We start from the raw sequence: 22599 nt of genomic DNA on the forward strand, positions 1-22599 counted from the left end.
TGTTCTCCAAGTTGCAAAACTGTGTCAAACCCAGCTGTAGGAAAACAAGGATATAGCCAGAATAAGGTTACAAAGACTTTCCTACTCGAAATTAAGTGGAGTGAAAATAATTTTCCAAAAAATGCACTTTCCTTTTCTTCTTCTTCTTCTTTCTTTTTTTCCCCCATTTTTTTGTACTTTTTATCCCGTTAGTTGGTATTTAAACCAGCATGTCCCTAAAATCCCAATCGTCAAATCACCAGGCCAAATGCCTCGTTTGCATAATGTTAAGAAAATCCTCACACCAAATGGCGGAAAAACACTTGCCAGAATCCGAATTTAGTGAACGGAGTGCATTACAACCATTGAGCTTGTGAGATCCTCAAGTAATGTGCATGTGAGAACCGAAAAATTAATGGTTGTAATTCAGTACTGGACAAAAATTCTAAAATGGAGCCACTTGTTAGCATTAAGAAGTTGAAAAAAAAAAAAAGTGTACGCATCCCATTGAGCTTTGCACCAGGGCATCAATTTTTCTCGCTAGTGGATAAATTTAAAAAAAGCCCACTACTATGGCAGTTAAAACGTGGCCTTGAAGTACAGTTGCTTAGAATTGCAGCTAATTGAGAATTTGAGGACCACCTTGGCAAGCCTGAAAAATTAAGGATCGAGTTAACATTGGTATAATAAGTTTAGGACTACTATGGTTATTATTTTGTTCAAGTTATATTATTAGCCAAAGAGAAAACTAACTGTAATTCAAGATGCATTTCACTCACTTCGCAGCTTAAAAAAGAATGACAGCAATTCATAATGCATTTGACTTGAGGCTTATGATTGAATTGATGTAAATATAATAGATTTATAACTTTTATTATCTCCATAATAAAGTCATTTTGACCATCAATCTCGCAATTTTTGGTATGCCTCCCTGGTGTAATTTTGTTGATCTAATGCCGAGCTTATGCCAAATGATTGGTACCCAAATTGCAAAACCCAACAGGTGGAAAGACGATATAGCCATAATAAGGTTACCTTCGACTTTTCTTCTAGAAATCAAGGAGATACAATAGAGTAAAAATAACTTTTCAAAATGCACTTTCCTTTTCCTTTTTCTGTTCTTTTTTCTTTCCTTTTTTTTTTAATTTTTTAATTTTTATTTTTTTACATTTTCTTCCGTTGGCTGGCATTTACTGGCACTTAAACCAGCAGGTCCCTAAAACCCTAATCGTCAAATCTGCGGGCCAAACGGCTGGTTAGCATAATGTAAAGAAAATCCTCACATCAAATGGCGGAAAAAAAAATACTTGTCCTTATACAAATCCAATAAATCAAGTGCATCTCAATTGATCGTATGAGATCCAAGTTCTTGTCAGAACCAAAAAGTCAACGGTTGGAATTCAGTACGTGACGAGAATTCCGAAATTGAGCCACTTGTTGGCAATAAGAAGTTAAAAAAAAAAAAAAAAATGTATGAATCCCATTGAGCTTTGCGCTAGGCCAGCAATTTTTCTCGCTAGTGGATAAGTTTTAAAAAGCCCACTATGCTTATAAATTTATAATCACATCACAATATTCCAGAACTTTTTGGTTTTTTCGCTTTGGTGTGGACGAGCAGCTAAAAAGTGGCCTTGGAAGTACAATTGCCTAGAATTGCAGCTATGGAGAAATTGCAGGATATTGAATTGGTCCTCAGGATGAGACGATCTGCTTAATTCCAATCTCCACACGCATCCGATAAGGATGCCTTGTGAGTTCATAGAAGACCAAAGATTGCCCTGAACACTTCTAACCTAGTCAAAAGAATCAATGCAACATAGCATCAGGTCCATCCTGCCTGTAGAAATGTGGCGCGATTTCTCTCAACCACGACGGTTCGATGGTCGCAACATTGCGCATGTATTGTCGGTCGGTCGAGACAATCGAGTGGTAGACAACCCACTTCGGATTTACTCTGCAAAGTGATGTAGTTTGAGAAAGAATCAATAAGGAAGATCAACTCTCAGCGCACACAAAATCAAAATATATAGCATTGCTTACTCACCGAAATAAAACTGAGGACGGATGAATGTAAACTTCCTGGGACGTTCTCACAGTCTTGTACATCCCCTCATGACTAAATGGCTTTTTATTAAAGGCCACAAGAAAAATCAAAGATCAGCTGACCTGACTTTGACAAATTACTTTAGTGTAACTAGACACCAAAGACAATTAAGATTGCAAACGTAAAGAGCAGCAACTAGCCCAGTAGGGGAAGGAGAAAAACTCACCTCAAGACGACAAGCATTTGCGAAGAACCCCATAGCGACTGCCTTTCTAACAACCTGCGAGAGGTTGTGAGAATAAGAGCTTTCCTCAAGAACTTTCGCCGTGAAAATAATGGTATCTTGTCAAAGGAGCAAACAAGAAAATTGTGGCAAATTGAGGAGGCTCTCTGTTATTTTTTATTCTGATGTGCAGTTTTCATGAGCATGTCATTTGAGATGGCCGTGCATGACTCAATCATCCAATCTCTGATGATTCACCATGCCATGTATGCCCTTATGATCGGGCCATACTCCTGTGATTCTATATTTTAACCAAACCGCCTGATGAAATAATCAATATTTACCCATAAAATTTGAACCATGAAAGTGATTGATCCCAAAAGAAGGGGGGAAAGGGAAACAATCCCAATTGCTTACATCACTGATTCTCTTTGGTTTTCATACCAATGAAAAATACAATAAAACAAGAGAATTACTAAGGGGAGCATAGAAGTCTCATCTTGGCACTGAACTAAAATGCAACAGCAGCAGATTAATGTTTAAAAGCTAATTGCACAATAAACCAATGGCATGACAGGAAGAGCCAAATACAGTAAATCTCGACAATAGGTCAAAGTTAGGAAGTGTTACCTAAAACTTCTCATAAAACATGAGGAAATTTTGCTTGGTTTTAAGAGCGAAAGCAGAGCATTGGTTGACTAAATTTTCCCCAGATATATTTTGGTCCAATTATAATTCTCTTGAAACATAATAACAAAAACAGCATTTTGATGTCACCAACATTTATTTTTCTATGATATCATTGCTTTGACAAAATATTACTTAAAGCTTAAGCGCAAATTTCAGTGAGAGCAATTAGACCAGCAATGCTTCATGGCTTCTAGGATGTTAGGTGGTCAACTTTAGCATGGTATTATAATGAGTTTATGGATAGGAGATGTGCCATTGGATGTGCAGACACTTAAGAAGAGATTGCTAGAAACAAGTGCATCAGAGGAAAGGTTGGTGTCGGCTGAGGATAAGATGAGAGGTACTCATTTAAAATAGTTTATACATGAGATGAAAACGAAATCCAGAGGCTCCAACAGTGAGATGCGAAGTTATGACGGAGATGGAAGCTAAAAGAGGAAAGGAAAGGCTGAATGACACGAACAGACACTTTGAAGAAATCCTGTGTAGTTGTATGCTATGGAGAAAATTACAGGCTAGGGTAAGATGGCATAAGAAGATCCAAGTTATAGATGCCACTTTGTCAGTAAAGACAAAGCTTTCGACGCCATTAATGTTCTTAAAACTCAGTTCACCTATCATGCTGTTGCTTTTGGAGACATTCCCAAGAAAATTGCTTTCTCCTTGAGAAAAGCTTTCTTAAGAAGATGATCAAGATTCACTTGAGCACTTATGTCAGTGGAGCTCTACCTCAACAGCCAACAAATTTAGACCTGAATAAAGTGTTGATGTTAAGTGCAAGTTATTGATTTTATGGCCCAAAAATTTTGGAAGAAGAGCTTGTGGGTCCAGAATCACTCAGCAGTTATGAAAAGCTCTCTCAGTAGGCAGCAAGTGAAGTTTCAGACTGATAACAAAGATGAGAAAATAAGAAACCAGAGTGTGAGTAAAAGCATTACCAGAATATCATTGTCGCAAGATTTTAGAGTTACTCCCAATCTCTGAGCAATTCTCCTTAATTGTTCTCTGATATCAACCACCTTTTTCTGTGGGAAAAAGAACATCTCGGTAAAATGGATCAAATGTAAAGCAGACGGGCATACAAAAACAAGTAACACCAGTCTTCCATACTGCAAAGGTGCATACCATTGCATGATAATTAATGTAGTTCCTATGACACCATTGTGATGATTTGCCAGACTGAAGAAATCCTTTGTACACATTTAAGAATGTTACATGATCACCCTGCATCAAATTAAGAAGGTAAACCCAATAAAATAATTGATGGTGGAAATGTTTGCATCAACAGCTTCAAAAAATCCTAAATATCTTAAGGCTAAACCCATAATACAAATGAGATGCTTCAACAAAATGAACAATTTTTTGGAGAATGTCCTAGCAAAATACTAATAAAGAAGTCTCCCAAGCATATATAGCTGACTAGTAGATCAAAAACCAAGATGCTAACCTCAGCAGCAGCAAATCTCAACTTTGCTTCATCCAGTTCCTTTTGTATTCCCCTACTGGAAACCCAAATAGACTGAAAAAGCAATTTCCAAAGGTAATTTAAACTCAAGAACTTCCATTACCATCAAATAAGATTAGCTAACGATGGCACAGGCAGAAACTATTACCTGGATAGAAAGAACAGCAGCAATAGTGAGGACCTCCTCAGAACAACCCAGCTGGTCTGAAGACAAGATCATCTTTGAGATCATTGGGTCCTACACAAAGCTCAACTGATCTAACAAAGAGGCTCAATTGAGATAACAAAGTGCAGAGATCTTCATGAACTAAGTTAAGTTAATCATGAAAACTTTACACAAAATTTTTCAAAAAGTATATATATCATGAGGGCTAGGAGAACTAAAAAATAAACAAAAAACCTCAGGTGCTTAACCAGTTGGAAATCATAGCTGAAAAGCATTTTCATCATTTTACAAATATAGAAGAACGAACAAAAACCAATTCAAGGGAAAACAGGCCGCAGCCGTGGGCTCTTGCCAATCCCAGCTTGTTTGAGAACTTTCTTGAGCATGGATAACCGAATTGGTTGAGGAAAAGGAAAGCCCAGCAATAGGTGGTCCCACGGAGCTTTCAGAGAAGGGTAGAAAATGCTGGTGCATAAGCAACTTCAACACGGAATGAATAATCAGCACTACCAAGAGGGAAAAAGTTTGCTCCCAGAAATAGACATCTACAACCCAAGTGGAAAATCAAAGTGGGGTGGAGAGTAGTAGAGGACAGATGTGTCCCAATATGATAAAAAATAAGTGAAGAAATCGCTGATTTCTTCTCTCCAATTTTGCCTCTCATTCTATCTAGAATAAGTGTGTTCAAATAACACCAGATTAACAACATATTTACCAGAGACAGAGATGCCAAAGAATTGGAATATAGGATTGGGACTGGTGGAAGGAATAGTAGCTAAATAAAAGCATGGCAGTATACATAAAAGTATCTAATAAAATTCAGGCATCCAAAGCAAAATTTGCTTAAAAAAATAATAGCGGTGATGAAAGAGACCAGTGCTACATACAAGTGGAATCTCAGCTACTTGAAAACCAAGAGGTGCTGTAAGTTTGGCATCATCATCAAGTACTCCAAGAGAATATAGCACTTCAAGAGCACGAATCATTGACTCAGGGGATGGAGATGCCGGCCAATCAAAACCCAAGATATTATCTATCCCCAGGGCTTTCAACTGAAAAATCGGTAAAATATGATTAGCTTGAGAAATTTGAAGAAGAGTAAACATTCATTATAAAAACATAAAATGCTTATAGTCAGTGAAAATAAGTCCAAGAACTGTTAATTGCACCGAGGACACTATTTTTCATGCGACACCAACATTAAGTTATTTGTCAAGCAGAGTGGACTCTCCTTTCAGCATGTTGCTGAAAGGTCCCTACCTTTCTTTTGGCCACTAAAACTTACAAATGAAAGATAACATGCTTGTCCTTCAATGGAACAGTAAAGTAAAACAGAGGAACAAGAGAAGTTGCTTAAGCAAGTAAAATTCAAATGAAGTACAACAGAAGAAAACTCTTCTTTCTTCCCAGATTCCTCAACAAAAATTGGACAAAGAATTTTCAACTACTGCATAAGCGTGGTAAGGCTCACACAGGAGAGAAAAGTGTAAGGCATTTTTTATTTAGCTACAATTATGCCATTGACAAATAGACACAACTTCATATTAAATTTTTGATTCAGCTACAATTATGCCAGAAGAAAACTCTTCTTTCTTCCCAGATTCCTCAACAAAAAAAAAGGAATTTTCAACTACTGCATAAGCGTGGTAATTAAAACTACATTGCCATTGACAAATAGACACAACTTCATACTAAATTTTTGAAACTCATATTAAAACTACATTGTCACTCCTGTCACTCCTGTACCAATCCTCCCAAGTTCAGAGGTAGTTTGTTATAAATGTAATAATATCATGAGTTATGCATGTATTCAAGGAAACTTTGTGTGACAAAATCAGGGCAAGAAACCACACACCTGAATAACACAAGAAACAAGATTTGATCTCTGTATCTCTGGGATCCCCTCAGCAGCCATTTCATTGACAAAATACTCTTCTGTATATAGCCTGGTTGCACATGTGGAAAGCCAAAAAGGCAAGTTCATTAGCCTGAGCATAGCTAGATGATAAGGCATGGCAACATGCAAAAAGGAATACAATGGATCATGGGGCTCAAGAAAGACAGAAGGTGTCTTCATACATCACTCTTCTCTTAGGTTTGGCCAAAGAGTCTTCAAACACTTGTCTGAGCAGACTTCAAATGATTAAGTACACAAAATTTATACATTGCTCTAGAAAGAGACTACAGATTTATTCTGCAAAGCTGCAAATCAAGCAATGTGTTTCCAACTCTTTGAATGATATTTGTCCAAACAAGTTTAAGCTTGTTCACCAGGTGACCTCATCTACTGATTATGATTGGAAAGTCAACCCCTGTGAAGTTACCATCCGACGCTAGTAATAGAGGTAACGGAATTCTACTTTTCTTTTCTTCTTTGAGGAGGGGAACCAGGAGAAAAGGGTGGAGGGGTGGTTTTCCATATCATTAGGCTTTTGTTGCTATTTCCATCATGAATTGCAGAAGTCATATTTAGTGCTTTCCTAATGTTAGTGCAAAATTTATGCAACCAGTGCCAAATCATCTAAAAAATTACGTTATTAGATAAATGTGCAGTTCCATATCTAAATGCTGCAAATTTTTAACCTCACACGTAGGCTATGTGTGGCCAAAATAAAATTGAACATCTGGACTCCTAGTCTAATTCAATTGAAAATTATGTAAGACAACTAGCAAATAATTTAAAACTTAAGCTCTTGAATAAAGACATGATTTTTATATTTAGATACAATGAAATTTCAGATTGTATGATTATTTCTGTCTGTTAAAATAAACTTATTGATCTAAAAACATGTCCTTGAGTGATTGAAAACACAAGCATCAACTCCTCAAATGTTCTAGTCTAACAGGAACACCACAACACTCAAAAAGGGAAATCTCCCAAATTTGAAGGTTTTGTCTCCATTCTTATTCAAGCATCTTGAGGTTGTTGTGATTTGTGTCATGTGCTCAAACCAGTTTAAACATGCTTCTTTCATCATCTCCTCAACAAAATGCACAGGGACTTTGTCTCAGGTAATTCATATATTGAAAGTTAAGTCAGCTTCCAAGTAACTCTTTGGAGTGCATAAAGTGGACAAAGAACCAATAGACAACGTAGTAACCAATAAGTGGTTGTCATAACTCTCACACAATACGTGTCAAGTGAATCAACTTTTCTCGAAAGGGGGGACTTCCAGAGGTTAATGAGGCTGTCAGAAGAACAGGCTACAGCACATAGAAGCACCAAGTGATCACTTCCTAGGACATTCTCCAGTACTCTGTGGTTCAATACTCCTTGTGTGTTTAACTTATCAACTAGAAAAGAAGAGGCAAATTTGAACATCATCAGCTAACTGAGAGTTTTAGCTGAGAAGCAATTCATGGAGAATTTGACTGTATGATTACACAACATCCTATCATAACTGAAGCAATGAATTATCAAATAGCTAATAGTTGCAGTCATGACTTGGAAATAAATATAATAACTAGGGGCATAACCTCCAGAAAAAAGATGGGTACTTTATACATATGTCATTAATACTCACCTGTAACACTTCCCAGGTCTAACTCTTCCAGCCCTGCCAGCCCTTTGTCTGGCAGATGCCTTAGATATTGGCGCCACTACAAGGTTTTCAATGTCTGAGATCTGCATCATGCCCGACAAACTAAGTCAACATTATTTGGTACTAACATGTATGCATATCCTAGAATGATAATTCCTTATTACATCCAGGCAAATGACACACAACACTGGAAAAACAAAACGAATTGACAAATAACTGTATGAGGACATTGTTTAAATGAGAAAGAAACCAAATAATCATCTTCAACAGGTGCATAACATTATAGATGTTTTGATAATCTGACTTATTTTAACTCATAGGGGTGCTCAAGAGCTTCTACCAGTCCGCACTATTCTAGGTACTCAAACACAGTAAAACTTTCTGGGCTCTCAAAACAAAACTAGGAGCATTCCTGAAAGATTCGTAAGATATGACAGAAACAAAATGGTTGTCCAAGACTGCTATGCAGCAACACTAACATGTCAAAATTCTAAAGAAGATGAGACCTAATTGACCTAATCTGTTTATAAGATCTAAAAGCTTGTCTCGATAGACTTTTGCTTTTCCTTCATCTAAATCTTGTGGCCAGCCCACTTTGACTTTTTATTAACTTGAAACACCAGAAACTTTTACAATACCCAAATGTTGGCATAAAATTCAAATACCACATTTTAGTTTTTTAAAATTGAATATTTTGCCTGGAAAGCAAAAAAGTGGCTCTTTGCTTTTAAAAAAACATAAACAAACAGGCCCTTAGGGAATATGAGTGAAGTACCGGATTATAAAACTTTTGTTTAGAGAACCCACTGTCAATGACATAAACAATACCCTGCACCAGTCAGAAATACAAAGCATGTTATAAATGAATGCCAAGAATATTGAGATTAAGGCTTAGGTACAGTTCCTGCTTCAAAATTAGGGAGTATAACCTCCAAAGTCAATGATGTCTCCGCTATATTTGTTGATATCACCACTTTTCTCTTCCCCCGAGGAGTGGGAGAAAATATCAACTCCTGGAAATAAATACAAGAGCAATTAAAATCTCTCCATGCATCACAAAAAGAATAATGATTCCCAGCACCCTATTACTACACCTGTTCTGCACGTGAAAGTCCCGAGTACAAAGGCAAAACAATTAATCCTAAAAGAAGCAAAAGGAACAGATCAGTTAGAAATAGATATCTGAATTAGGTCTACAAGTGAGGATATATGCCAAATGCTGCATGTCACAAGAAGAGCATCAATAAATGGTCATTTATGCAATGGTCATGCAAATTCAGGCAGTGATCAACATATGGCCCCCATGACAGAGTGATGCTATATTGTCCCAGTGTCAAAGACAAACCACAAAAGTTGAAATCATTACCCTATATGCACCTCCCGTTAAGTACTGAAAGAGATGCAATATTCTTATAATTTTATGTATCCATATTATCTGGATGAAAAGAGAACCCTAGCTACATGCTAAGATCAGATGAGCATACCTGAAGAACTTTTTCTGTTGTCTCGAGCTTCTTCTGTCAGCAACTTAACAGCAGTTTCAATATCATCTTGACCAGTGAGAAACACCAAAATGTCACCAAATGGCTCCTAAAAACAATTAAAGTGGTTATTAGGATTTATTTGCCAATGAAGTACCACCATGCAAGGTTGTCAAAAGGATGACTCAAATAAACCCCAAAAAGAAAAGGTATCCCCGTGACTAGTTTGCTTCTTTTTCTGGTCATTTAAGATATCAACTTTTTTTTTTTCATTAAGAACATGCATGCTAGGTCTACTTTTCTCAGTATCCTTGCAGGGCTCTGAGCTATAAATGTCTAGTACTACCAATAGCTTCCATTCAAAGGCAGTTAATAAGTGGCCAAATGCCCAAAAATTATCCACGAACTCATACCCAAAGGACGAAAATAACCTCACTTATCAAATGACCCAAAAAATCACTAACTTTTGATTGAGAGAATAATGCATGCACAAACTTGTAATAACCTCACTTTTCAAGCAATAAGAAAAATATACACAAACTTTTACTAAAGGGACAAAAATTTCCACCATTACCTTTTCCAGTAAAAATGATTATGCAGAATTAGGCACAACTAATGCCAGCGACATTTACAATGAACACATCAGCTGAACCTAACCAATGCCATGTAGTTCTAACAAAAACAATATCAATTGAACAGGATTTTGGCTTCTTTCTTCCAAAGAAGAGAGAGAGTTTAGCCCCAAATCAAGTTTGCAAATTGGATGGGTAGGATTGTGCCTCAAACTGAGTATGCATGTAGGACCATAGATCATTGATTTTAAGCTAATTTGTGGAGAATAAGCAAATCCTGAAATTCAAATCCTGATGTTTAATTAGCTTTAATTAGCATTTCAAATTTGCAAATCAGGGTTTCAAATAATTGATATTTGTTAAATTGTGAGAGGGTTATTATGGTCATCAATACTAAGATGGTTATTATGGTAATTAAATGTTATTAAATTAATAATAAAAGTGGGAGGAGTGGCCAACCCTAATCAGTTTGTATGCTCTCCTCTTTTGTTCTATATCAAGTTCTACATGATATCAAAGCAATAAAAATAAATCTAGTCATTGTGAGCTCAGATTTGACATTGGCAAGAGTCATTCAGCCCAATTTGGCGTCACCCAGTCCTCTTAAGTCCAGATCTGACACCCGCAAGCATAGTCAGCTCAGATCAGGCATCGTCCAGCATCATCTAGTCCCATCTCGCTCAAATCTAGTGTCATGCGGCGTCGCGTGGTCTCATTCATCCCAGACCCAACGTCGACCAGCCAAGATCCGACGCCGGTAGAGCTCGCATCCCTCCCTGCGAACTGATCTGAGCTACTTGGTCCTCTAGAGTTGGTTCATGTGTTTGCTATTCTCTATGTTCTAAATAAAATATAAAAATTGCAATAGCTTGCTTGATAAAGCTGCTGACTCATTCACCTCGAAATTGATATTGGATAAGGTGGTTTCTATTTGGGCATAATCTACAGTTTTGGTGTATGTTTTGATGAGATGAATTTGATTGAAGTGTCACGGAGATATGGACTGTTTGAAGCAATCGAGGCAGTTTTTTTAATTGAATTCTAGTTTGTGGGACTTGATTCTGATTATTGGCTGAAAATTCTTGTGTTATATTGGTACACATTGAGTTATGGCAGAGAATAAAGGTTTAGTGGCCGAGGTTGTGTTTACATCCTCTAGTCATTTGACAGAGAAGAAGTTAGAAGGTATCACCAATTTATAGCAATGGAGGAAAATCGTGTTGTTAGTATTGACTGGGAGAGAGCAACTAAATCATCTAAAAGGTAACAGATCTACCTCTAATATAAATTGAGAAACTGTGGATGCCAGAATTCTTGGTCAAATGTTGACCTCCATGGAATCCCAAGGTGTGAATTTGGTTACACATATAGATACAATGAAAGAGTTGTGGGACTACTTGAATATCCTTTATTCTGGACAAAATAATCTTTCAAGGATTTATGAAGTATCCCACGAATTTTCTAAGGCTAGTAGAAAGGGTTGGCCACTTACCCAGTATTTTGCTGATTTTAAATGGATGTATAAGGAGTTTAATTCTCTACTATCCATTACCTCATGTTAAGAAAACGCAGGAGCAACGAGAGCAATTGGCTGTTAAGGGATTCTTTAGGACAACTAGGATCAATGTATGATGCAGTCTGTCCCCAAATACTAGGAGAAGATAAGATAACTTCACTTATTGAGACGTTTGCTGAGTCTTGAGGGTCTGATGTGAACCACCTCTCAGCCTTGGTAATCACAATGATGGTTGAGGTCGTAGTGGTGGCCAAAGTGGTGGTGGTGGCTGTGGTTTTGGTAGAGGCCAACCACCCTCATCTAGTAACACTTCTAGTGACACAAGGGTTAATACCGGACTTGTCATTCAATGATTTACCTGGACACATTCAAAGATTCTGTTATAAGCTTCATGAAAAGCCCCCTCAGCAAACTGTAGCTAATGTAGCCATTGCATTAAAGTCTGCTACCTCTTCGCAATTCTCTAAAGGAGGAAAGGTAATCAGAATGGCGGAGAAGGGATTGGCCAGGTACAATTAGTTCTAGATTTCTCAGTCAATTTCACAGTCCTCATCCACAACTACTTTCGTCTAGACAAGTAATGCAACAACGTGTCTTTCTTTTGCCTCTCGCCCCTAGGTCATTGATTCAAGTGCTATTGATCATATGAATGGAGTTTCAAGTATCTTTTCTAACATTCACGAGTCTCTATCCAATGTTACATTAGCTAATGATTCTCTATCCATAGCAAAGGGGATAGGCATGGTTCTTCTGACATTCTCCATATCTTTATCTTCAGCCATATATCTCCCAAGTTGTCTATTTTAACCTTATGTCTGTAAGTCATCTTACAAAAGATATAATAGTTCTATAACTTTCCATCCCGATTCCTATGTTTTTAAGGTTTTGAAGACCAGGAAGATGATTGATAAAGGACATGTGTCAGGGGGGCTATACTCGTTTGCTGATACTACCAATGTTGCTCATTCTGTGGCTTCCCCACATTAGATCCATTGTCGTTAGAGCCACCCCTCCTTGGAAAGTTTAAAGAAGTTAGATCCCCAGTTTCATTCTTTATCTAGTCTTGAGTGTGAATCATGTCAATTTGAGAAATTGCACCATATAAATTATCATCCAAGAATCAATAAATTGGGTTCCCAGCCATTTGTGTTAGTTCATTGTGATGTATAGGGTCCGCGTCCCACTTTTACTAAGTTGGATCTCAAGTACTTCGTTACTTTTATAGATGATTACTCAAGAGCCTCTTGGTTATATCTAATGAAAAGTTGTTTTGAGTTATTTTCCATGTTTTGTCCAATGCACAAAGTACGTACTTAATTTTCAATTCCTGTGTGTATTCTTCGAAGTGATAATGCAAAAAAAATATTTTCTAATCCTCTTTCTGAATTCGTGACCCAACAAGGCATTCTTCATCAATCTTTCTATTCAATACACCACAACAAAATGGTGTCGCTGAAATGAAGAACAATCACTTGCTAGAAGTTGCTCGATTATTAATGTGTGAAATAAAGGAAAACAACCCCTTTTGGGTTGACGCTCTTATGATTGTAGGTTATCTTATCAACTGCATGCCATCCTCTATTCTTAAGGGTGCAACTCCATACCCTCTTCTTTTTCATTCTACATCCTTGTTTCATTTACCACCTTGTATACTAGTTGTCTGCTATATTCGTGACCATTGTCCAGAGCTTTCCAAACTAGACCCGCAGTCTCTTAAATGCTTTTTTGTGGGGTATTCTCATACACAAAAGGGTTACCGTTGTTACTGTCTTTTGCATAAGTATTTTACCACTGCAGTTCCTTCTTTGTGTCTACTGTTTATTCTGATGAACCAATGGAGCCTCTTACAGTGGATGATGATTCCTTTACATTTACATATGTTATTGTGAAATCCACTTCGGATTCTCCACCAATTCCTCTACCTACCCAACACACATACAGTAGATGTCGTCGTTAGTATGTGGAGCCCCCTGTAGATGTACCTTCGCCTATTTCATCTTCTTCATCCTCTGAGTTTAAGGTAAGCCTATCACACACTAACCTTGATATCCTTATTGCACATTGCAAAGGAATTCATAGTTGTACCCAGCACCTTATTGCGCAATTTGTCCGTAATTTTGATTTGTCTACCTCTTTTTGAGCTAGTTTGGTCACCATTAATACACATCATATTCCTAAAACTATTGCTAAAGCATTATCTAGTCCAAGCTAGAGGATAGCTATGGAAGAGGAACCATTAGCATTGGATCAAAACTAGACTTGGGATCTTGTTCAACTACATGCAGGGAAGACTACCATTGGATGTAAATGGATGTTCACTGTCAAGTTTAATCCTAATGGTTCTCTTATTCACCGCAAGGAAAATTGGTTGCTAAAGGTTATGCATAGATTTATGGGGTCAATTATGATGATACTTCCTCTCTAGTGGCTAAGATTAACCTCCATTTACCTTTTCGTTTCTTTGGCTGCTTCTGCTTGTTGGCCTCCTTTTTTGCTTGATGTATGCCTTCCTCCATGGTGATTTAACTAAAGAGGTATATGGAGCAATCACCCAAGTTCATTAATCAAGGGGAGTCCGGTCATGTCCGCCGTTTGAAGAAATCTTTATGTGGTTGAAGCAATCTCCCAAAACTTGGTTTGGGAGGTTTACTAAGGAGGTGCTCCAATAAGGACTGCTCAAATGAAGTGGAGATTGTTCTATGTTTTCCTATGTTTCTAGAGCTAATCGGATATTTCTTGTAGTTTGTGTGAATGAGATTGTCATAACTGAAGATGATTCTAAGAGCATTGATGAGTTGAAACTATATTTGTAACAGCAGTTTCTAACAGAGGATTTAGGATGGCTTAAATATTTTTAGGTATCAAAATGGCATAGGCAAAGAAAGGTATTCATCTCACAAATATGTCGTATGTTTTGGAATTGCTTATAGAGACAAATATGCCAAGAGCTAAACCACTAGATTTGCCATTGGAATGTTGGCTCAAAATTGATGGTAGAGGATGGTGAGCTATTAGATGATTCAGAAGGTATCAAAGACTTGTTGGAAAACTAAATTTTCTTACGGCCACTTACCTGAATTCCTTTCGAGTGTTGAGTCAGTTTATGTCTTCCCCCGTACCTCTCATTAGGATGTTGTAGTCAAAGTTTTGAGATACTTGAAAAAAGCTCTAGGTTGTGGTCTCTCCTATAGTGATCATGGTCACATAAGGATGGAAGCATTTTCAGATGCCAATTGGTCCAGGTCTCCTACAAAATGGAGGTCTATATCGGGTTACTGCACCTTTGTGGGAGGAAACCTAATATCTTGGATGAGTAAGAAGCAAAGTGTTGTAGCTCGATCCAATGCAGAATTGAAATACAAAGCTATGGCTCAAGCTACTTGTGAGTTTGTCTGGATGCATCAGCTATTAGTTGATTCAAAGATCTTGCGACAATGGAGTTGTGTGATAATCAAGCAATTATCCATATTGCTTCAAATCCAATATTCCACGAGCATACCAAGCATTATGAAGTTGGTTGTCGCTTTGTCTATGAGAAGTTTCACGATGGAGTTATTTCTATTAGTCATGTTGGGAGCGGTGAACAGCTAGCTGATATTTTCACCAAGTCTTTAGGGACTAGTAGGGTTGAGTATATTTGTAACAAGCTGAGCATACTTGATATCTATGCTTTAGCTTGAGGAGGAGTATTAAAGTGTGAGAGGGTTATTACGGTCCCAGATGGGAGTATTAAAATGTGAGAGGGTTCCCATGACCATTAAATGTTATTAAATTAATAATAAAAGTACAAGGAGTGGCAAACCCTAATCAATTTATACGCTCTCCTATTTTGTTCTATATCAATTTCTTCAATGTTGAATCAAGCAAATAATCCATTATAATCAAAGTGAAACATCATTGTTTGGGCTCAACTAACATGTCATGTGACAACCATTAGCCACATCAGATGCACCAAAAAAAAAAAAAAAAAAAAGAACAAACTTTTCTAGACAGAAAAGTCTATGGTGGATATTTTTGTCTTGGAGTAAAAGTTCATGTTAATATTTGAGTCATTTGAAATGTAAGGTTATTTTTGTCTCAAGAGTATAAACTCATGGACATTTTTCTCCCTCTCCCTCAAGCAAAAGTTTGTGCTTTTTTCAGATCATTCAAAAAGTGGGTTATTTATGTCCTAAGGGTATAAGTCTCGTGCCTTTTCTGTGGCATTTCACTGTTAATATCATAGGGGAACATAGAAAATTAACAAGTACGACTAGAAGTAAAGATTTGATCACAAGGTTATCATAAAGCAGAAATATGCGAAAGCATTTACCTTGTCATGAATCAACAATACTGTTGAAACAGCAGCCTGTATATAGTCTGACACCGGATCCTCAACATAATGAATTTGCACATTAAAACCTCTACCCTGAAGATCAGATCAATTTGTAAGTTGTTCATGCATAGTAGATGTGTGCCCACTTGCACACCATCTCTTTCAGCGGAGAGGGAGAGAGAGAGAGAGAGGCACCTCAACCGAGAGGATTGCAGGTTCCATAGTCAATGCGGGTTCCTCACCTTGTAGTCCTCGACGCCTTCTGCCAGATTACAACATACAGAAGACAATAGCCATATTCAACATTAAAAACTTCAATAAAAAAACTAAGTTTAAGAGAATACTCGACTTAACATGGACCCTCTCATTTCCTCTGCATCATGTAGAATTTACAAGACAGTATTTGGTTAAGATCAGAATGCACATGTAAAATTATTAGAGTGCGATGTCCTGACCAAGCAAATACAACTGTGAACAAAACCAATTTTCAGTCACGGTCACGACCAAGAATCAGTTTTAATTGCATTCAAAATAATCAAAATTGCTTTTGACTCTGGTTTTATATCATCTTATTTTAAAATTGCTTTTATATGCATCTCATTTGTAATTTATAATGATGTTCAGCATAATCTCATTAAGCTCAGCCCAGACACAGTTGAGATAACTTTTTATCGCGAGTTCACCAACCAGAATGCTTTGATGTATGTGACACCTGATTGATTTGATCTCACCAAACACATGTTATATTGTCTTTTCCTCTTAACTAAGCAGCACAACGTGCTTTAAGCTACAGCCTTTTGCATGCATAACCCCACCTACTTGCTATGGAGGTTACGGACCACCTCTTAAGGTGTTAACTTGTCCTTATCTCTATGACCATTACTGCATTTTTGTTTTCTTCTTTGTCGTAAGAATGGTAGTGGATGCACATTTTTTCTCCATTTTTTACTTAGAAGCAGAGTATCTACGTATTTGCAAAGCAGCATCACTATACTGCGGAATTATGAGATTGGAAAGTAGAGGTTTTTTCTTAAGGAAAATATGCTGATAATCATGATTTATTTGCAAATATTACACCCTTGCGTGATATTCTGGAAAAAAAACTAAAATTAAATGAGTGACCGTGGGTATGATCTATCCGAACTGGCATAGATACTAACAAAGAATCAAAAATTACTTCCCAATCACCAGATGAACATCAGACCGCTAAAGGGTGACACTACTCTTAAAATCCAAAACTCGCAAAAAATAAAATAAGTGACTAACAATTATTTGGATTGAAACAACCTTACCAAAAAAAAAACCCTAATATTCAAATACATAATGAGAAAACTGGATATCACTAAATGTGCAGCCTTTGAGCTTCAATTTGAGCAGGGTTTTGCAGACTAGATCTTATGCTCGAAGCATAAGTAAGGGTCTGCTTTTGCAGCTTATTCTTCAATCACAACTCAAAATCAAACTATATCCCAGTTTGGACAACGCATCCAAGAGCTCTGATTTGGCCTAATCATGATCAGAGTTCATAAACATGTCCAACTAGAGGTAAACAGGAGCCAATTAGTCGAGATCAGTGCAGCATTAAAAAGACTTATGAATGCAGGGCACATCAAATGAAAAGCACTTCCAAATATATTAGTATCTCTTCTTGATTGCAATATTAAATGAATTTTCATATTCATTCAAGCTTGCATGGCAAAAAAAAATCCTCAAAACAGAAACACAACCAACCAAAATCAGACAAAACTTAATCCAAGGACAGGTAAATGTGTTGAAGAAAACCTGGTTTGGAAGAAAGCAGACATAGATTTAGCTTCAATAGTGGCCGAGGATATGATCAACCGCAATTCAGGTCGACGTCGTTGTATCTAAATTCAGAACTAGAAATTAGTCTATAGTAGAAAAACCAAAGTTCTGAAATTGCTTACTGAATGCAAGTAAAATACAGCTGTAAGATAGCTGTATTACAACCAACACAAAATGTCCTGGTTGTACAAAATAATACCTTCTTCAGAAGACCCAGTAGGATATCAGTTGAAATAGATCTTTCATGGGCCTCATCCACCATTATGACACTGTTTTCACAACAGATGATGATGGAATAATATTATAATTGCCTCATAAACAACAGAAGTTAATCTAAGTATAAACAGGCAAAAGGTCAGACAATATAAAATATTTTTGAAACTCAAAATCCCGACTTTTCAGAATATACAAATATCGGAGAGTAAGTAAAGTCATGACATATATATTTAAATTTTTCACCTCTTAAAAGTTTAGTATTCATGTTCTTTTCCTTCAATGCACTGAAACCCTCCTAATTGATCATCTATTGGGGTCTCTCTAAGATTGCATCAAGAAGAGCTGCTATTTTTCAAAATAATCACTGCTAAGCTAAGTAAACATCTTTTGATGATAACAGTCACCCTAATATAGCAGTATTGCACCCATCTCACTTCTGATGTCAGACAATCTAGATCTACCAAAACAGAAATTATTTGGCAATGCAGAACTTTGCTTTAAAATATTTAAGCAACCATTCTTAATAGGAAGTAATCTACTCTGTGGAAGCTCGTGTGTGCATAGGCACATGCAAAAACCAAAAGCTACACTGCAAGTAGACTCGTGGGTTTGTTGCAGATACTCAAGGTGACACATCTCACCATAAGCAATCCTCCTTTATTTTGATAGGTTGTAAAGGACTATACTAGAAATATAATCCTAGTACATCAGAACAGACAACTTAATAAAGAGGAAAGGAAGAACAAAATAAGAAGACATTGCTACAAGATTTCTTTTGAACAAAATAAGACATGACTGGAGAAAGATGAACAAGGGACAAATAAAAGATACAAAATAGTAGAACCAGAAGTTTCAAATCCCTCAAACAATCTTTTGTTACAAATGTGCCATGTAACACTCATCAGAGCCTTGCTACAAGATTTCTTTTGAGCTTGAATCAACCACAAAGGCTTTTTATTAGGGAAATTGTATAGCGTTTCTATGCATGACCCAAGAGAAATTTGAAGATAATATTACACAGTTTCAAAGTGAAGTCTCCATGAAGAAAAAGACGATCAGCAGATTTGCCCACACCTTTTCACATACAACAACAATGCCACATTATATAATTATGCTTTCAGACAATATTGGTAGTAAGAATCTTAATTCAAGCAATGCTCCAACAGAAAAGGAAATTCTATAAGGAATCTGAAGAAGCCAACTTGCTTTAGAGAGGAAGGGCAAGGGGAAAATTTTCCCAAGATGTTGTAAAAGATTTAAAGCTAAGGCTCTAACTATTGGGTGGATGGCATGCAATCTCATCTTATCTTGTCCAACAAACTTCAGCAGAATACGGAAGATAGAAAACAGTCAATAAAGGAAACTCCTAACAATTTAACTATGTATAAAGCAAAGTACCAATGAAAATTTGACCAGAAATTTGACCTCCTGGAAACATATAGTTTGACACAATCACATTGAGCCACCAAAGTAGAAAACTCAGTCTTTGAAACTCACATCCATCTCAACTAGACCAATAGACATTGTGCATGCTGTGATTAATCATGTAAAGGAAAGAGTAAAACTTAAGCTGGCATCACATGAACAGAGAAAAGGAGCAGTCGATGGAAGCACAGAGTTCAAAATGATTTCTGAGTGCATTATGATTTCTGCATAGACAGATGCTTCTTCTTGAGCGTGGTCGCATGCACGAATACAAGTGAGAGAGGATAAGGGAAGACATGAGACGGCAATTCAAAGATAGTACCTATACTTAGTCAAAAGTGGATCCCCCATCATTTCCCTGAGTAGCACCCCATCTGTGAGAAACTTGATCAGGGTTCCCTGTGCCAAAAGAAAAGTAAAAATAAAAATAAAAATAATGTCACCAAAAAAGAGTATTCAAGCAGAAATTAACTTTGGTAAGTCAATTTAGGCTCAAGAAACAAATTTTCTAAATTCTGCATGATCCTATAACAGGCAAAGCACAACAACTCAAAAGGTAACTCAGACACAGGGAAAGCGGAGAACTGACTGTACTGGTAGCATCTTCAAACCGTATTGTGTAGCCAACTTCCTCTCCAAGCTTGACTCCCATTTCTTCGGCAACTCTTGATGCAACAGCCTGTCACCCAATATTTGAAGCTTAACAGCATAAAAGGACTAATGCTAATAGAGATCGGACTATAGACAAGCAAGCATAAAATAAAGCCTAAACTTGTGGATTATTCAATCTCATACGGTAGGCAGGCAAGTCCAAAAATGCTGAATCTACTACAGAGCATGATGGTTAAATATTGATCCTGCAATTTAGAATTCGTAATGCAGACAGTTTAATATAATAAACTTAGCACATCAAGTGGACAAGTAAAAAGCTCAAATCCAATACAAAGTAGGCTTTCTTCTAGACCAGTAAGAGGCAGTCTTGGAAGTGGCAAATGAACAAGAAATATAGTGAGCAGATGCGTAATTATAGAGCAACTTAATTTATGACCTGGACAGCCAGTCGTCTCGGCTGTGTACAAGCTATTACACGGCCACCATCAGCCCAACCTGCTTCTTTGAGGTACTGCATTTACCAAAGTAAATCACAACCATCAAAATTTTAATCATTTCGTAATCAAAGGATGAGAAGTATCCAAATAAGATAACTAGGAACTAAATTCAAGAGGCAATGGAAAGATGAAATAAAGGCTATCATTGTTGAGAGGCCACACACATTCTCTTTTAATCGTTAGATGATACATCATGGACCATGGTGGCCAACAACATTAAAGCAAACTACAAGTCTCGAGTTTTGTTCTCATTCGAGAATATGTATTACAAGCATAGGCATGACAGACAAAATCCATAAATTATTGGTTCTGAAAACCATAAAACCAGCTTCACTCTAATAGACAGTGAATGTAATCACCAATGCTTCAAGTATTTAACTATTCAACCTACAAATATCTCCGATGCCAACAGAACATAAAGCTCGGACAACTTTTATTAAAGGATTCTTCTACAAAATTTCACGAAAGCACCACCCTGACATTACAGGCAAAGTAAATCCTTTATTTGCTCCAATAGCGGGAGTGTCAATCCTGTTGCCAACCCCATGAACAAACTTGTATTTTACAATGTTTCAATTCTCGCAAAGAATGCTATCAATCTCAATGTTTTCCCTCCTCTCCATATATGTACACCCTATATTCTATTCTTTTCCCAACATTCAGATTTCATGCAGGACACCATCTGTACATATTTATATAAAAGTATTCATAAGACATCATTTCTCACTCTCCAAGTATGCCAAGCGAAAGCATTCCAAACAATAATTGTAAAGTGACCAGAAATTTTAACAATGTTACTCCCAACAAACAACAATATGGAGGCTACACAGCTATATGGGGTGCTTACTACCGAAATCAAGAACATAGGGCTACATTCTGCATTGCCTTTTAAGACCAATCTTACAGTTTCATAGACAGCAAACAAAGGCCAAAAAGATGACAGAGCAGACAAAGAAAAGGGTCAAATAAAGAACAAAGGAACAAAAGATTTGGAAACGACTGAAGAGAATCTAAATTGAAATTGCATTCCCTAGTGTTTCCCAGAGTGAATTCGGCTCTGACATTTATAAAACCAGGTCAGTACCATCTCCGAGGAGTGTCTTGTGACTTGCATCAAATAAAACTACACCTCCATCTTATCTTAACACGTTCTGCATCTTCCAATTTGGGATCTCTGACCTCCAGAGAAGCATAAAGAACACCGAGCAAATCGACCCAATTCAAGAAAAACACAAACCTGTGGAATCTGAGTGGTCTTCCCACTACCCGTCTCCCCAACTACGATGGTGGTCGCATGGGTCTCCACCAAATAAAGAAAGGCGGTTCTGTACTTGTACACAGGAAGCCTTTGCCTCTGCTTCTCGAAACTAGCAAACCCATATCTTGGCACAAGCAAAGCACAACACCCACAAAAAAATTATCGTCAACACTCCTTTTTTTCCCCCACCATCTTGCGCATATCAACGAACACCCAACACGCGGGCGATTCGAAACGAAAATTGCGAAAAGGGACGTACCCAGAAGAGGACGAGGAGGCAGAAGCCGAGAGGAAGAGGACGCCGCCTTCTTCGTCGTCAATTAGCCGAGGCTTCTCGGTCCCCGGCTTCCAGAATTGCGCCATTCAGTTGGGTTTATTGCGTTTTCCCGCTTCGAGGGGTGTCGGTCGGACACGAGCATGCAAACAAGACTCGGAACTGAATTTATGGACGAGACATTTGTACTGTCGTAGGTTTAAAATCCCCGCTCGCCCTTTCGATGTCGGGAGTCCCGGTGGATTCGACCTGCGTACGAGACATTTGTACTGTCGCCGACTTCACTCCGAGTCACACATCCGGTGTCGTGATGGTGGCTGACTTGCCCACTGGGGAGGACTGCCAACGTTTTTATTTTTCTATTTTTTTTTTTATTATTCAGAACTAAAAAGGATATAAATCTGTCTGGTAAGATCGGCTAATTTTTTATTTTCTGGAACAGCTTTGTAGCCGGTTAATAAATTGAGAACAAAAATAAAAACTAAAAAGTACTTACTTCTTTATTCCCGAGAACAAAA

The 22599-nt window shown here is 37.4% G+C and overlaps 1 protein-coding gene across 2 annotated transcripts; it reads right to left on the reverse strand.

The window, feature by feature from the left end:
* Positions 1 to 1268: 1268 nt before the first annotated feature.
* Positions 1269 to 22329, reverse strand: LOC104444981 (probable pre-mRNA-splicing factor ATP-dependent RNA helicase DEAH9). Of its 2 annotated transcripts, XM_010058757.3 has the most exons (23): positions 22067 to 22329; positions 21787 to 21931; positions 20489 to 20563; positions 20030 to 20119; positions 19763 to 19839; positions 17999 to 18068; positions 17776 to 17861; positions 16189 to 16255; positions 15991 to 16086; positions 9594 to 9699; positions 9204 to 9250; positions 9039 to 9122; positions 8885 to 8938; positions 8092 to 8192; positions 6423 to 6513; positions 5455 to 5619; positions 4550 to 4639; positions 4384 to 4455; positions 4062 to 4160; positions 3875 to 3961; positions 2250 to 2303; positions 2024 to 2103; positions 1269 to 1933 (listed from the first exon to the last, which is right to left on the reverse strand). In XM_010058757.3, the coding sequence occupies exons 1-23, from the start codon at positions 22168 to 22170 to the stop codon at positions 1786 to 1788; spliced, it is 2088 nt and encodes a 695-aa protein (XP_010057059.2). In that variant the 5' UTR covers positions 22171 to 22329; the 3' UTR covers positions 1269 to 1785. The 2 variants fall into 2 exon arrangements, with proteins under 2 accessions (XP_010057059.2, XP_039169032.1); XM_039313098.1 differs by lacking the exons at positions 21787 to 21931; positions 22067 to 22329 and having other exon boundaries at positions 20035 to 20119; positions 20489 to 20552.
* Between the last annotated feature and the right edge of the window lie 270 nt (positions 22330 to 22599).

This window comes from Eucalyptus grandis, chromosome 5 (assembly GCF_016545825.1).
Source record: "Eucalyptus grandis isolate ANBG69807.140 chromosome 5, ASM1654582v1, whole genome shotgun sequence".
NCBI classification, from domain to species: Eukaryota; Viridiplantae; Streptophyta; class Magnoliopsida; order Myrtales; family Myrtaceae; genus Eucalyptus; species Eucalyptus grandis.